General features: G+C 50.8%; 1 protein-coding gene across 1 annotated transcript in view; it reads left to right on the plus strand.

Moving 5' to 3' along the window:
- Positions 1 to 16156, plus strand: part of cnot2 (CCR4-NOT transcription complex, subunit 2) — a 53388-nt gene that overhangs the window by 25082 nt on the left and 12150 nt on the right. Inside the window, exons 2-6 of the mRNA XM_036520363.1 lie at positions 2502 to 2624; positions 8942 to 9014; positions 11223 to 11367; positions 12668 to 12850; positions 15127 to 15206. Of these exons, the coding sequence (XP_036376256.1) occupies positions 2514 to 2624; positions 8942 to 9014; positions 11223 to 11367; positions 12668 to 12850; positions 15127 to 15206 (592 nt within the window). The 5' untranslated portion in view covers positions 2502 to 2513. The remainder of the gene's footprint in view (positions 1 to 2501; positions 2625 to 8941; positions 9015 to 11222; positions 11368 to 12667; positions 12851 to 15126; positions 15207 to 16156) is intronic.

Genomic DNA, 16156 nt, shown 5'->3' on the forward strand with positions numbered 1-16156 from the left:
GCAGGTTAAACCGCCTGTACCGATGGGCTGGTGGCAGGGAGACTTGGTGGCAGCGCGCCATGGTGACATTGTTTGGGGGAAACCCCCGCCCGGCCGGCCGGCCCCGAATCCGCTTTCGCTTTTGTTCTTTCGCGTGCCGTGCTTTTATTTAATTACGCTCAGCGGCTCCCCGGCTCCCCGGCTCTCCTTCATCTCAGCTTGCAGAGCTGGCTGGGAGGAAGGGACCCTGGGGCTGCCGTGGCAGAGAGAGGCTCTCGCGTCCAGAACCCGCAGCCTGCAGACGTCCCATCTCATGCCCCGCAGACTGTAGTTATTACCACACAGGCTTGTCCAAAAAGTATCACTTACTTTCCCATATACCTTTGATTAGAGGCACGAAAGGCAGTGTCAGTGTCTGTTAGAAAATAATCGTTATGACTGCACGGAGTCCTTTGCTGTGTCTGATGTTGTCAGTCTCCAGTTAGCCTGCTCAGATCTGTTTCCTAGGATTCACAAGCAGTGTGTGCTGATTGGTTCACTGACACTGAGTCCTTCTGAAACCCTGTAGCATTTTTGTTACAGGCCCTGAGTGCTTTTAGCATCTCTTCCGTCATGTACTTGCGCACGGCTCGGATGGCGGTGGTGGTGTGCTTATTAAAATTTTAAGCCGGCCCTCCTGCCTGCTTTTGGCGAATGGCGGGCTGACGTGCCCGGAGGTGTTGAATTCCAGGCCGTGGGCGCACAGCGGAAGCCGAAATGGAGTCCTGCCGACCCGAACGCTCCTCAGGGTTTCAACAGCCTGTCTCACTACATCCACCCCATTGAGTTTACATCATCATCATCATCATCATTCATGCGCTAGTGAATGAACTTTATCTGCGTGAGCATTATTGTAGTAGGCTAATAGCCACCCCCTCTGCTGCCAGCTCATCTCTGATGCACTCAAACCCCCCACTGCCTCTGTCTGTCAGACTCTTACTAGTTCAGTGGCTGGAGCATAAGGTACTCTTTACCACAAGGTGTAAAGTCTGGCCCTCTTCCTTTGTGACCCATTACCAGAGAATAGCACACTGCGGTGGCATAGGTTACTGAATCACAGATGCGATGAATGTGGAGTTTGTAGGTGGGTAGTGATGTAGCACCCATACAACTTTGGAGTTTGGCACTGTGTGTCTTTCTCAGTGGGACTGGGTCTGTTCCATGAATAACCATAAAACTGTGATGATGGTGAGTGAAAGTGCTACTTCTCCATTGAAAGCTGCAACTGCTGGGAGGTCGGACAGCTGAGATGGATGTGTTCAAAATTTTAAAAGAAGGATGTCTACATAGTTGATCAGCAGTGTGGCTTTGCCACGCAGGGAGCAAAAAAAGTGACTTCATTGCTGTGAATTAGAGAGATTCCTTCACATCTGAAACACCTCTTTTCTGCCAGAATAATTTATCTCAGCATTTCAGAGCTGTTATGCAGATGCCTTGTCTGTAAGATAGCGTTATGGCCTTGTTGTGGTGTCAAGGCGTACTTCTGTGTCTGTGAGGCTAGCCTCAACATCGTGTGCTGCGTTTTTTCCCCGCTGTTGTTCGACCGTAAACATGTGGTTGAGGCGAGCGCGCCCGTTTTTGGGTTGGGTGGAAGCGTGGAGGATGGGATTGTTTTGAGCTGGAATGATACTGTCAGTGCGATGACCGTGCACCCACGAGAACCTGCGGTGGGCCTTGTGATACCTCACCCTTTCTTCTTCCTCCTCAGGTCAAAGGCGTTCGATCCCTGTCAGGTGCATGAACCAGTCATATTCCTGCCCATTTCCTATGATTGTTGCATTCATCTGTAAATCAGAAATGGTGGAGGAACACAGGCAGCTCCAACATGGCACCTGGGAGTATGAGATATTCATCTAATTAATGGCTCTCAAAAAGGTTCAGGACATCTTATGAGGATGTTTTAGGAGGATGAGGATGTTTTATTGTCATTCCAGGACATTTTGTACATGACAGGGAACAAAATGAGGTAATGTATAGTGTAATGTTGATCTCTATGTTTGTAGCAAAGGCAAAAAAATGTGTCCTCACCAGGGTCTATACAGTATACAGCCTAATTAAGACAGCTGCTAATGTTGGACCGCTTAACATTCGAGGAGGAGTCCACGTCCTTTTTAGTATCTGCCGGTTTTCCATTAAGTGAAGTAGATTATGTGTGGCTATCTTTAACGTGTCCTATGAGGAGTCGGTGAGCCAGCAATGTGTTTCCGAAGATAAGTGCACCTATGTGGGCTGGTGAGCTGACATCAGCAGCCCCAGCTTGTGCCTCCGTGGCCCAGCCCCCCCTTGCCAGCGTTGTCCTTGGCAACCTCGCCCGCCCGACCCCGCCCGCCAGGGCAGTCCCAGGATCCCATGCCGTGCGTTCCGCTGCTCAGGCTGGCGGAGGGCGTGGCCATCCTGGGAGGGGAAGGGGGCTGTGGGCGGGGCATTTTTTTTTTTAGCGGCCATGACAGCAAATTTAAACCCCTCTCCCTTTCTCCTTGCAGGTGACAAACAGCATGTTTAGTGCTACAAGAAAGAAGTTTGTAGAGGGGGTCGAAAGTGACTACCCTGATGAAAGCATGTACTACAGCCAGCCATCGATGTTCCCACATCGATCAGACAAAGACGTAAGTGCCAGCATGTTCCAACCTTCTCCCATGCGGTTGGCCTCCTTTGCCGCTCCGCAGACCCTCGTGGTCAGGGCTGCCATAGGCCAATGGTCTGGAGCATGAACCTGTTTTAAAATGAGTCCCTGGCCACCTCTTGGCATGCTGGGTACAGTGACATGGCAAGGCCATTCTCTACAGCATTTCACAGAGAACCAGGACGACTTGCATCCAAGACACCTGTTGCTACTACAACCCTGCAAGGCATTGAATGAAGTTTTGATGCCTGTAAAATGTCATTGTTTGTAATATTAGGAAACAATACCTGCAATAAGAAAATATCTCTCTGTTGAATGTTATTCCATTTTTAAAAGCTTTATATTATGTTATGAAAATATGTGAGCTGATGATGTTGTGAATCGAATCCAATGTCGATTATGCCATTTGTATATACATATCGTCATTGTTACCCTTTACTAATTTCCATTTAATTTCTTCCAGTAGAACAAGAGTGTGAACTGTAGCGTGGGTGTGTTGATTGAAATGTTTCGTGCTGAACAACACCAGTGACGCAGAAAAAGAAATCTGCTTGAACTCGGTCCTGTAACTTGGTCAGATCAGTTAGAATGTTTCCCCTCAGCCTTTAACTTTGGAGAAATTGCTCAGCTGCTTATCCTCGTTAAGTATTTTTAGCTTAATAAACCATGTTCGCAGTAAACCACAGAGCAGATGGATCCGCTAAATGCTGAGTGGCTCTGAAGTCATATCTCTTTGTTTTATACAGAATTAATTAGGCAACGGGCTTGTCCACAAGTCCCTCCCCAAAGTTCTGGCAAGACTGGGCATTTTTACTGCTTTTTTTTGTGTGTGTGTGGGGGGGGGGGTGTTCTTGTTCTGCCGCACTTGGGATTGGCACAGCCCGAACTCCAAAGGGCACTGGTGAGTGAGGAGCGCCTGTGAAAATAGTCTCCGTTTCCTGGCGGCCATGCATGAAATCGATCGCCCGCCCTCTCCCCCCGAGCGGCCGCTCTGCCTCGGAGCATCTGACGGGGGGGGCGGTCGGCGGCCCCCGCACCTCTGGGGGGCGGAGAGGGCCGGCGCGGTTAAGCGAGGCTGACATAACAGCAGTCAGGGATCCAGATGATGGGTGACAGGGGAATGATGCACGCCGTTGGGGCCGGAGCCGCTGGCAGCGCTGCGGCTCCCTGATTCTTTTACAGCCCCCACGCGCTAACGTCTCTTCTCTTCCCATTTAGAGAAGTATATCATTTTCTCCAGTTAGATGTGTTTGTAAATGAGAACAGCAAAATCAAATATTCGAAATGCCTCGGAGAAGCACCCCTGTTGTCCTATAAAGTGGCTCCGGGATGGATAGGTTATTAAGATGGCTGGGTTTTAGGTGCCTGATGCACTTCCAGACCAAGTATGGTCCAACGTCAAAGGTCATAACGGCTTTCTGAGCATTCATAGGCCGTTTGAACCATTCCAAATGACAGAGCAGTAAGGTGTGGCTGTCCTCGGCTGGGCTTGTCAGGAGGGAGTGGAGAGGCTGCAGTATAAATGTTTACTCGTGTTATTGCTGCCTGTTTTCCGGTCCCTTGTGTTCTGTTTGTCTGAGCGCCGAGCTAATCTTGCTTGTCGGACATCCATGCAGCCCGAGTACATCTGTGCTTTAACCCTGCTGTCCTCAGCCCGCTGCAAGCCCACATCTCCCTGTCGCCCCTCCCTGCCTGGCAGAACCCGTCCGTTCGGTCCCGCTTACGCCACCAAACCGCACAAGCGGGCTTGATTTCCCGCTACCCCACGTTAACGGCAGAGCCGCACAGCTCCCCCCCCCCCCTCACGTGTTTATCTCAGCTCAGCGGGAAGACAAAACATTCCCTCCCTCACGTTACATGTACTCCCTGCACTATGGGTGACCTTTACCTTATCCAGGAGCGTAGCCGCCAGATGCTCTGTGCACATCCTGAGTGTATCTCGTTCGGAGAAGGGGAAGCCTTTGAGCACAGCCTCTCTCTGTCTCTGGTGATGTAAGAAGCAGGGAAGTGGTGCTCTCAGCTTCATCTACAGGCCACCTTTTGTGCGTAATGAAATTAAAACAAAGCAGCAAAGACCAGGAGCAGCGCAGAACCTGCATTACCACATTAAAGAGTGCTGTCAACAGGAAGTGCATCCTGCTCGAAGGGACGCGTGACTGAAACGAGTGTGTTCGAGAGGAGCTGTGACACATTTTACACAACTGTTCTTTACTTCACCAGATATTATGCCAGTGGGCTGTACTGTAATAAGATGATGGATTTTCATGGTAGAAGGTCTCATGTTGTTGTCCTCCATGTGAAATGGTTTCAGCTGGAAATTTTCTCACACGTTTGTCGCCACTAGTTACTTTTTCATTGGCTAGAGGAGTAGCTACCGTTATTTCTGCTGTCATCCTGCTGTTCATGACAGTTTTACCAGTTTGTTATAACAGCACGTTGTAACTCTCTCTTTCACAAGACGGCGTTGCTTTTAGCCAAACGATTCGGTCCGACCCGGGAGACAACTCATTAGTCTGATGGGCGTTCATCGCCCGAGACCCTAATAGCCTGAGACGCCTGATGTACAAACAGTAAAATCTCCAGCTATCCATAAGTACAAGAGAAAATGGCACCACTCCCAGCAAGAGTCCAGCAGAAGGCGTCCTTTATTGATTGCCTCCACATTTATTAACCAGCAGCAACGCCTGGCTGTTTGCTCCAACATCCCATTGCAGACGGAGGCATGGAGGGAGAAACTGCCTCTGGCGTCTGTGCCTGTTGGCTCGCGTCACTGCCGTCAGTTGGGGACGTGTGAGGAAGCGTTCAGAGGTCCCTGTGGAGTTGGGCTCATCCTGGGAAAGGCAGCTGGGGGGGGGGGGGGCATTTTGGGCTCGCGTGGGGAGCTGCGGAGGGCTGCGGCCAGCGCCTTTGTATCCGACTCGCCCTGTCCCATCTGCCTTAAACCAGTGCTCTGTCTCGTTGTTCCTGCCTGTCCAATCCCTCCTCCTGCTTACTGAGGGACACCTCAGTCAGCCAGTCAGAAGAGGAGTGGGAGTGGCTACACCCAACCTTTCTTGATCTCAGTTGGCTCATTCCTCAGGGAGGTGGATGTACCACAGATATTGTATTTATTATGACCAAATACTGAGCTGTGTCCTTGTCCTGAATGCTTTATTGTTGTCATTGATAAAGCTCTAAGTCTGCTTTGCTGGCTTGTTACTATTCCTGAAGGAGTGTCTTCCAAAACACCCATAGCTAGCGTAGCAATGCAAAGAGCATCGCCGAGTCCTGTTACCAGTTGCAAACCTGCTGAATATCTGGTCGTGAAAAGTAGAGTATCTGTGGCTGTGCAGATTGCCCGCTCCTGTGGTGCAGTATTAACTCTGAGAGGGGCGCTGAAGAATGCGAGCTTGAGGGAGGGCAGGAATGCGTGCTCTCCGAGCGCGCGCCGTGTGGGTCCGCGAACAATGCGTCGTGGGCGATGGCGCTTTCGCGGCCACACACAAGTTCGCATTCAGCCCAGCGATGCGCAGCAGGGGGGGGGACCGGGTGCTCCGTTTTTGTGTGGGGGAGACTACGCTGTCCCGAAAGGGGAGGCCCCGGACACTGCCGAGCAGATTATGAGACCCGGCTTATAGACAAAGGGCAGGCAGCAGGGGGGGACACGGGCTGCTCGATATCCAGCTCAAAAAGACTCGCTCGAAATAAACGCGAGACGGCGAGATCAATGGGCACTGTGTCCACCTGAGGGAAAGAGTGTTGAGTGAATAACATGGGCTGTCTTCATACTCTACTGTCTGTGACAGTATGTCGTTTGTTTGCATAACACATTCCTTTATACAGGGCAAATATCATTTGCCTGCATATGCATTTGTACATGTGCATTTGTAAAGTTTGGGTATTTTCAGTACTGTAGTGACTTAGGCCCACCTCATAGGTACAATTGGAGTGCACCCCCTCCCCCAAGACATGCGTAGCTCTGGTCGTAAGCCATCCGCATGTGCATGGTCCAGCTGATGTTACCTCGGTCCATTACAACAGCGGGCATATAACACTCCTGTGTTCATTGGGGCAGACTAATTAGGTGGAGAAATGTGAAAATATGTAAAAGATGACAGGAACGGCTAGGTTTTGCTTGGTTGGCTGTTTGGAGTATGAGTATAGGGAAGTCTGTTTAGATGGATAAAGCAGCCACACTCCTCTGTGGCTGCTTCCTCTCCCTCCTCATTCTCCTCTTCCTCTGCTGTCACAGATCACCCTGTGGCTGTTTATATGGCCTCTGCTTGTCTGCAGAGCGGGGGGAGTCAGTCAGTTGAAAGCCTGTTGGCTGCTGGTTTGGCTTGGACGCCGCGGCGGCGTCCAACCTGGCCCCACGGCTCGAAGCCGTGCTGCCAGAAGCGGGTTTCCTGGGCTCGTCCCGCCCACGGGGTCACATGCGTTTCCCCTCGCCTCCCCTCCGCTCCGTTCAAAGCGCTGCCGCACCTCGTCCCTCATCTCACGCACCTGCGTGGGCGGACGGCCTCACGCGGCTCTTTCCGTTCAGCCCTCCTCCGGCGAGCACGTCTGCGCCGCCCCGCCTCACCCCCGACGCGGGAGGGAGACTCTTTACCCCTCAGACTTCAAAGGGCCTGGATGTGGCTTCGGGTAGGCAGACAGACGGCAGACGTCTGCTCTGAGGTGTGTGTTTGCAGACGCATTCTCAGCCTAGAAGGGCTTTCACTGCCTGCCTTCCTATCTCGCTTCAAGCGATTGGTGGTGGCGAGGAGGAAAAAAAAAAAAACATCAGACGCCTCCTGTGACAGTTCTGCGTGAAATGTGTTTTTATGCTAAGAAGTGGCGCTGAACGCTGTCAAAATCCTGGTGAAAAAGAGCGGAGAAATCGGATTTCCACGTGGAGGATTCGAGAGTGGAGCTGTGCGGCTGCGTTGTCTTCCGATTCCAGGATGCGGCTGGTTCACAGCGGCTTCGTAGCGCGGTGACCCTCAAGGCCGGCTGGAGCGGCCCCAACAGGAAGTGTTAGGCCGTGTCACTTCCCGTCTGTCCTGACATGGCCCTCTGTGCCGGCCTGTGCCCGCGGCTGTCGCTGCCCAGACGGGCCCGGTTCAGCTGCAGGTCTCGCAGACGCCGCTGCCAGAACGGGACGTCCCCGAGGCGGCGGGCCGCGCTGGAAGCACGCGGTGTCCTTTGGGTGTGTGTACTCCAGGGCCCGTTTGTTTGTGTGTCTTGGGAGGGTGGTTTTGCTCTGAGTTCATCCTAAATAAAAGGCCCGCAGCCTGTGTGCGCTGTGATTTATTCCACTCTGTCCTCGCTGTTCCTCGTGACGGTGTGCCCCCCCCCCCCAGGCGTGTCAGACGGCCCACGTGTTCAGTTTGAGCTCATTGTCGCCACAGCTGGCATAAAGCAGTCTGATACATTGAGTCGCATTAAAATGTGATTTTGATGAGGATGTTGGGAATTGTAGTCCGGGACATTTTCCCATACCTCCCAAGCCCAATATGTCGCATTAAACATCATGTCTGCCTTGAACCCTTCGGTAACTCACTAGGAATTGCTCTTGTGGGCCATTCACTCAAAGGGAAAAATGGGAATTGAATTACGTTTTTGCTGAAACTAGTAGTAATTTTCTATTGTGACTGGGAGCATTCATTGGTACATGTAGAACAGTGCAGTTTGTCCCAATGGTCCTGGATTTTTGCCAGCGTTGAAGAGGCTAATCCCTGGCAAACGCATTGTATTTGTTCCTGCCTCATTGAAATTCAAAACTGGTCAACAAAGTGATAGTTTAGCTGACTTAACTATTGTAATTGAAACCACAATTCACACTTTTTTATGGCTTGTTTCTTTGTGTCGTACGTGGGAGGATGGGAAATTGAATACTTGCATAATAGTTGAATCCAGTCATTTAACTAATTTGTCGTTTCAAAAGCTCTGGCGTAGCGGAGGTCTGAGTTCTGCCAGATTGGTCTGGAACATGTCAGTTTCTGGTACGCCATTCATTTGAGCTCTTTCAGGTCCGTCTTCCTGAATGCCTGAATATCATGTTTTCTTAAGGGGAAATGGGCTAAAAAAAATAACTGCAGGAAAAGGTGTAATTTATGACGCAAAAGCTGTTGTGGTTTTGTTGCTTAGTACTGTGTAGAGAGGGTGGGCATCGCTTGATGGACAAGCAGTCTCAGGAATTGTCATATTGGACGTCGGGAGGGAAAAAAATTTCTCCCACACGCCGTGCCAGGGGCTTGTTTCTGGATGAATCCAGTTAACATACCTGTGGTTGTCTTGGTCACTATTAAATCCAGTCTATCTGTCTCTCTCTCTTTCTAGATGCTGGCATCTCCATCTCCATCATCGTCAGGTCAATTGTCCCAGCTTGGTGCAAGTTTATACGGACCACAAAGTAAGCACTCCCGTTATAATCGACCCGCTTTGCATGCGCTCCCATTGTTTATAGGCATCAGATTTCTCATAATTTGCATCTCAGTTATACAGGAGTCATTCTGGGCTAATTCCAGGCCTAAGAGTTGGCTGTAGACACACGGTCCTCCAGGATGATGACCTTGGATTAGTTTGAACATTTTGCCCACAGTGGTTCATGGTAGGATTTGGGTTGTGTTAACTGAATCTGGATCGGCAGTTGGGGGGCATGTTCGACCGAGAGCGTACTCCTCCTGTGTCCAACCCAGGATTTCAAACCAGTTGTTGAATGGCAAATGTTTTTGAACACTCTTACAGGGTCTGCTGTTAACTATAAAATGTTTTCCTGCTGTACGGCAGTACCAATTTTTCGATGTCAGAGGTAGAATCTTGATAGTCATTAATCTTTAGATATTTAATAGGAGATGAATTTAAAAAGTAAAGCTAGTTAATTCTTATGATTTAAGTATAAGTGAAATGCCTAAAATGAAGGCCGGTGGGTTTTGGCCAGGTGTTGATCCCGGGCGTTTTTAAGAGGGTTCAGAATCTACCAGAGGACACATTTACTGAAACGGAGGAAACGCCTCTGGCATCTTCAGAATGTCTTGCCACTTTAACGAGCCTCTTTCAAAAGCACAGGTGCTGCTGGAAGGATCATTTAAAAACAAAAAAAAAAAAGTGAAGTAAAATAAATAACGAGCGTTAAGCTTTCCAGCCGCCTGGCTGCCAGGAAACGTTGCGCTCTCCTTCGCCTCGCTCTCTGTCCAGGGGAGGATGTGGGCAGGTGTGTGGGTTGTTGCCATAGATACGGAGTGCAGGCAGGAGCGGTGGCGGGGCGCTTTGATGCGCGTGAGCCGTGTTAAAGCGGCGCTCTGGGCGTGTGGGGCCCCTGGGTCTGCTTTCCCGGGCCACAGGTTCCGCATACGTTATGCCGTGGTCAGTGGTTGGGGCTGTTGGTGTTCGCCTTGGCGCTTCGCTGGGGAGTTCGGTTTAAAGTTGTTGGACGGTTATTGGCAGGGGATATGCATACCTCCCCTTCTCGTTCCTGTAGAAGGAATGTCACAGTCGTGTGGACGATTAAAGCGCAAACTGGACCGGACACATCAGTGCTGGAATGTCTTTAAGTCCCATGTCGCAGCCTCACCACTAGGGCAGTACCATTGAGTTGTTAGCACTCCTAAATGCAGAAAACATAAATAAAGGCAGATGTAGACAATTGGTGGCGTGTTCTGTGTCTAACTTTGTGGAAGCCCTCAGATGGTGGTGTTGAAATGTGAATATGAAATCAGATGGATGTTTGTTTGGTTGGTGCTCATTGTGTCCTAATTTAAAAGACTGTTAATACACGCCACAATGTAATTCCTCTACTTTCTTGACTACTTTCATCGTAGTCATTAAACTCTGCACAAATAGACTGTTATTCAATAAAAGGAAACCAATTGGCCAGAAAAGAAAAATGAAGGTTGCCCTGTAATGACCCTTTTGCTTTCTGCAACACTGGTACTCTTGCAAAGGGACCTGAAGTGTGTTGGAAGATTTATGAGCCCCCCCCTCTTCCCACAATGCAACATTGGGTCAGACGTATCGTCTCATGGTCTCGGAGAAACGGACGTTGCTGCGGTTTGGAAAATGGGGCTTTGAGAATGGGGATTTGTTCTTTTTCTCTGTCTTCAGGGCTTTATTTGTGTTAGGGCTGTCTCTTTGAACGTGTTGTGTAACTGTGGTTGTTTCTGCAGAAGAAAGCGTTCAGTTAATCACTGACTGAGATCTGGCCCTTCCATGCTCAGAGTTCTAGGAAAAAAGGATATACGTTTTCAGGCTGAGAGTGTGACTCAGGGGTTAGTTCTTGTGTGGCCGCTAGCTGTGCCTTGCCCAGCAGTCTTGCATGAAGCGTGTTTGGCACAAAGATCATAGCAACGAAAGGTAAACCTGGGCTTGGAGCTTACCTCTTCTTTCTCTCGTAAGCCATATTGATTCTTTCGGAATCTGTTGGCCTCAATTGAAACCCTCAGGGAGTCCTGATTGGTCTTCAGATTCCGGTGTTGAGCCGATGGCTTTCTGACCCCCTCGTAAAAAATCCAACCCTGTTATGGGCTCAGTGTGGGGTCGGTCCCTGGGGCCAGGATGTGTGTACCCGTACGGGGTGCGCCTGCCCCTCTCTCTGACCCCCTGCTCTTTGCCTCCCTCTCAGGCGCCCTGGGCTTTCCCATACGGGGCATGAGCAACAACCCCCAGGTAAATCGCAGCTTATCGCAAGGTACCCCGCTACCGAGCCACGTAACCCCGACGACGGGAGTCCCCACAATGTCGCTCCACACTCCGCCCTCGCCGAGCAGGTAAGCTACCCCCCCCCCACACACACACACACACACACACACACACACACACACACACACAGCCTGGCCGATCTACATGTATCAGGTGTCATCGCTCAGGCTCTGGGCAGCGGAGAACAGAGAGGCCCCTGTCTCTGTGGCGTCTGAGTGAGAGAGCGGGACTGCATAGTCAGGATGCAGCCGATCAGCGGCTCTAATGCTTTATTCATAGAAATAGAACTGATAGGGTCGGAACTACTCATCCAGGAGATCCAGGCACACGCAAGAGCCAGGCTGTCGTCTGAGACCGGAAACAGCCTGAACATTCACAGTGAAACTCGTTATCTGCAGTAGCAACTGCTCTGATTCTGGGATGTCAGGCTTGTGTTTGTCTGTTCCTGTCGGGTACGTTTCTATGCAGTGGAATGGAACTTTGAAGCAATCTGGTAATTCTGTGTCCAGGGGCCTTTTTTTTCATTATTATAGTCTTGAACACAAGAATGAACCAGTCGAAATTCTCCGTAAAACTGGAGCTTCCCGCTCCGGCGGGAGAGCTCACCCTCACTCGCACGTGCCGGCACTCGGGGAAAAGGCGCTTCTGGGCTTGCTGATGCAGCCAGGCTCCGGCACACTCTGACACAGATCCATTCATTAGCCGACAGGGCCGCTCAGAGACGTCATTGTGCTCCCTCACAGACCGAGGCGAGGAGCTGTGTACGAGGGCCGTCTCTCCTCCACGCTTGCTGTCACGCCTTTTCTTAATGCTGCGCCCCCATTCTAATTGAATGTGTAATGAGTTAATTTGTGAAGTTAATGTTTCAGAGAGGAAAGTAGTTGAGCTGATCCCCTCCATGTCGGCTTTAGATTGTCAGCAGCCGAGAACTAATGAATTTTGCAAGTGTCCCGGGCTGCACATTCTTCATTTCCCTTCGTCTCCCTCACTCTCATTCTACCCATTATTCCTAATTTAAATCTCAGCCCGCTGCCTCTAAGTCAGGGTCTCTGGGCTTCCTCTTAAGTGATGAATCATCGTTTTTTATTATTCATCTGCTTCTCGGAGCTGCCTCGAAATTCGCACAAACTCAGGCTTTTTACCAGAGAAACTCAAGCCAGACACTTTCCCCCAAGGCTAATCCCCACCCGTCTGCTGTCCACTCCGACAGCTACACCACCTTTGCTCTGCCCCTAAACCCCATTTTCCCCCATTTTCCGATGTTATTCCCCCATTTTCTTGACGTTTTGAAATGACAACGCTGGAGTGGTGGGGTGGTGGTTGTAAACGTGTGTGTATGTGTGTGTGCGCGTGCACTTTTCCCCGCAGGGGCATCCTGCCCATGAACACGAGGAACATGATGAACCACTCCCAGGTGGGCCAGGGCATGGCCATGAGCGGCAGGACCAACAGCATGAGCAGCTCAGGGCTGGGCAGCCCCAGCAGGAGCTCGCCCAGCATCATATGCATGCCAAAGCAGCAGCCGTCGCGACAGCCCTTCACCATCAACAGGTAGGTCTGCGCGCCACCTCTGACCCCAGGTCAGCCACCCTCTGACCCCCCTACAGCTTTAACCGTTCAGTGTCTTAGGTCCTGATAAGGCATGAGATCTCCTCAACAGGCTTTTGATCAGCACTGCTGACCTGCTTGACTGAGTTTAAAAGACTCAGATTGTCTAGATGTGACTTAGAGCTCCTGCCTTAGGGCTCCTGCGGTGTGGCTGCTCCGTGTGTAGGTAGCATAGCGGTAAGGGAACGGGTTGCCAGAACATTGCATTTCTGAATCCCAGTTGGGGCACTGCTGTTGTACCTACCGTTAATTAATATCCAGCTGTGAAAATGGATGTGAAAAGTGGATATGAAAATATGGATATTAACTGTATAAGTCACCCTGGGTAGGAGCATTTGTGTGTATGTCTCTATCTGTATCTCTTGCTCGCTCTCTCTCATTTATATATAAATATGTAGAGAGAGAGAGACACACACACACATTTACATGGTCTGAGACTCTTATTTCCACTCATGCCCGTGCATTCCTGGTATCTAATGGAGGCTGAAGAAAAATGGCACAGCCGTTTTCTAACAGGATGAGTTTGAAAGCAGCCCAAGATGAATGAGACCACCGCAGGAGTGCTTTAAGTGTCTGAATCGGGTCCTTCACGACCAGAGAGCCTACCTCCTGCACATCTCAGTTTCCTCCTCTTAAATGGGAACTCGAGACAGAAGCATCAGTGGAGTGTAACTCTGTCCCTGCTTTCTCACTCTGTCTTTCTCCCTTTCCCTCTTTCTCGCTCTCTCTCTCTCTCTCTCTCTCTCTCTCCCTCCTTCCCTCTCTCGCACTGTTTGTGTGAGCCAGCCTGTAATGCGTAGCGTTAGCATGTTTACGAAGTCTCTCTGCTCTGTGGCCCAGGCCCAGAATTATTTATAGTGTGCAGTCTGAAGGACCCCCCCCTGTCCGCTCCTTTGATCTTTCTCCCTCTGTGTAATTGGGAGTTAGCTTCATTAAAGGGAATGGCTAACCGCGGATGTGCGCGGCCGCCTCATTCTCCATGCATTTTAAACCGGGATGGCCAGGGCGTGGCCAGAGGACACTGAGCGCTAACGCTCCTCTCCCAGCGCGCCTGCCCCATGAATAATTTCCTCCATCTGTTTGGCCGAGGGAGCCTGGAGACCTGGTGGCTGTGGGGCGGGCGTCTCACCCCTCCCCGCTCATGGTTTAATTATCGTGTTTGATGTGGCTGAACGCGGAGTCGGCCGTCCCCCCCCCCCCCCCCCCCCCCCAGCAGTCGTTTATCAGCGGGTCTGAGTTAGCGCTGAAGCAGCGGGGGTGAGCTCCGCTCCGCTTGTCAGGAATAAGGGGTTTGGAACGGGTATGGCCGTCCCACGCAGCGGGTCTCCCCCACGGCGCTGCGGGGACCATCAGAGACCAGAGCCGAAGCGGCCAATTTAGCGGCACTGTTCTGAGATCTCAGGCTGGTGTACATCTTTCCCTTCATTTAAACGCCAGCTCTCTGACAGAACAGATTCTGGTCCTCTGGGGCTTAGCGCTGGTGCCCTCATTTCCTCAGTGGTTTAGGAGATATTCCTCTCTGGCACTTGCATGTGGCCCTGTTCTTACCGAAAGACATTGACAAGGAGTGGCCACTGCTCTGTAGCCTCCCTTGGTCTTTTGCAGTGGGGGCAGATTGGTGTTCAGGGATGCATGGACAGGTATAACTTTATCCTCCTGAAGCTTTTGACTAATTCAGGCATACAGGTAACCACTTAAACTTGTAGCGTAATGATCACACAAGTTTATGAAGCACAGTCCCTCGGCTGTCGTTTGGGTGTCCGTGCCAGACAAGATACATGCTGTGAGCCCAGTGCATTGTGGGTATTGTGCACCTTTCCTGCAGCTGTGTCCACTTTGACAAGAGTGAGAGAGGACGGAAGGCCACTTGGGAGCCTGCTGTCCTTCACAGGTGCGCCTGAGGCAGTTGGGCAGAAGAAAGAGAGGCCAGTCAATCCGATCAATGAGATAAAATTACCATTACTGTGAAGTGGAGTAATGACCGCTCGCTGTGCTGCTCTAAATGAATCTCGCTGCGTGTAACGGTGGGTTGGCATCAGCATTCTCATTCCTCCAGACGTCCAGTTTTCCTGTCGGCCCGGACTGGGGACCCTCGGACTTCCTCGAGTTAAATCTGCGAATTAAAGGAGCTGAATGGTGTCAGTGCCACATCGGTTTCCGGTGACGCCCGCGGGCGGTCGCACGCAGGTGTTAACGCCTTCTCTCCTGTGCCTTTGCAGTATGTCCGGGTTCGGAATGAACAGGAATCAGGCATTTGGGATGAACAACTCATTATCGAGCAACATCTTCAATGGAACAGGTGAGTCTCCCCCATTCTGATAGAGTAGTAGCAGTTAACCTTGAGATGCTGCAGCATTCATAATTTTTAGCCTTGAAGTACTGCAGCACCATTGTATTTCATTCAGAGATGCTTCAGCCCTTTAATGTGTAAGCCTGTAGCACTTGCAGCCCTGTAGAAGTTGGCTTTATGAAAAGCCCCATCTCTGACAGCACGTAACCGTGGTTTTAACAGCATCAGCAAGCTGGTTACTGCTGAAAACACACTTTCACAACCTGCTGTGATACATTTTGTACCAATCTAAGTTAAATAACGCACATTAGACAGGATTTGGACCGAAAAGAACACCCTCCTTCACAGTTCCATTCCCGCGAAAACACACCTCCATATCCCCCGTAGACCTCGTCAGCGCGTAAGGAGCTGTTAACGAGTAGTGGCAATTTAGAGTTCCTCCTTCCAAACGCTGAAAGCCTCCGTAATGTGGAATCGCTCGGGAGTGAGCCTGGCAGATGCAGCCTTTGTTTGCTCATCGTCTGTGACCACAATGCTTTGCATGCTCGTGAGTGTGGAGGCAAATGAAAGCTGTGTTTGTTCCTCAGTTAATCAGTTAGTTTCAGTGCTTTTTGGATGATGTCCTTGTCCTAGCGGGACAGACTGCAGTAATTACGCTAGATCACTTATAAGGTTGGGTCTTGTACCTGGAGCATTGTTATTCAGGGGTTCATAAGTGATCCACTAGGGGTTAGAACCCACAGCGCTCTTGTCTGTTGTGCAGTGTCCTAAACACCACACCGCGCTCCTTATGTGTCAGTTAATGTGACCACCGGTCCAAACGAGGCCTGCAGTCTCCTTACTAATGTGTGATTTGATCGTCGCCGTGGTGTCATTATCGTTCCACGGGTCCCGAGCGGAAAAACCAGAACCGCGTTGGTCTGTGAGGGCTGGGTTCTCCGACCGCCGCAGCACTGGAG

This window comes from Megalops cyprinoides, chromosome 25, assembly GCF_013368585.1.
Source record: "Megalops cyprinoides isolate fMegCyp1 chromosome 25, fMegCyp1.pri, whole genome shotgun sequence".
NCBI lineage: Eukaryota > Metazoa > Chordata > Actinopteri > Elopiformes > Megalopidae > Megalops > Megalops cyprinoides.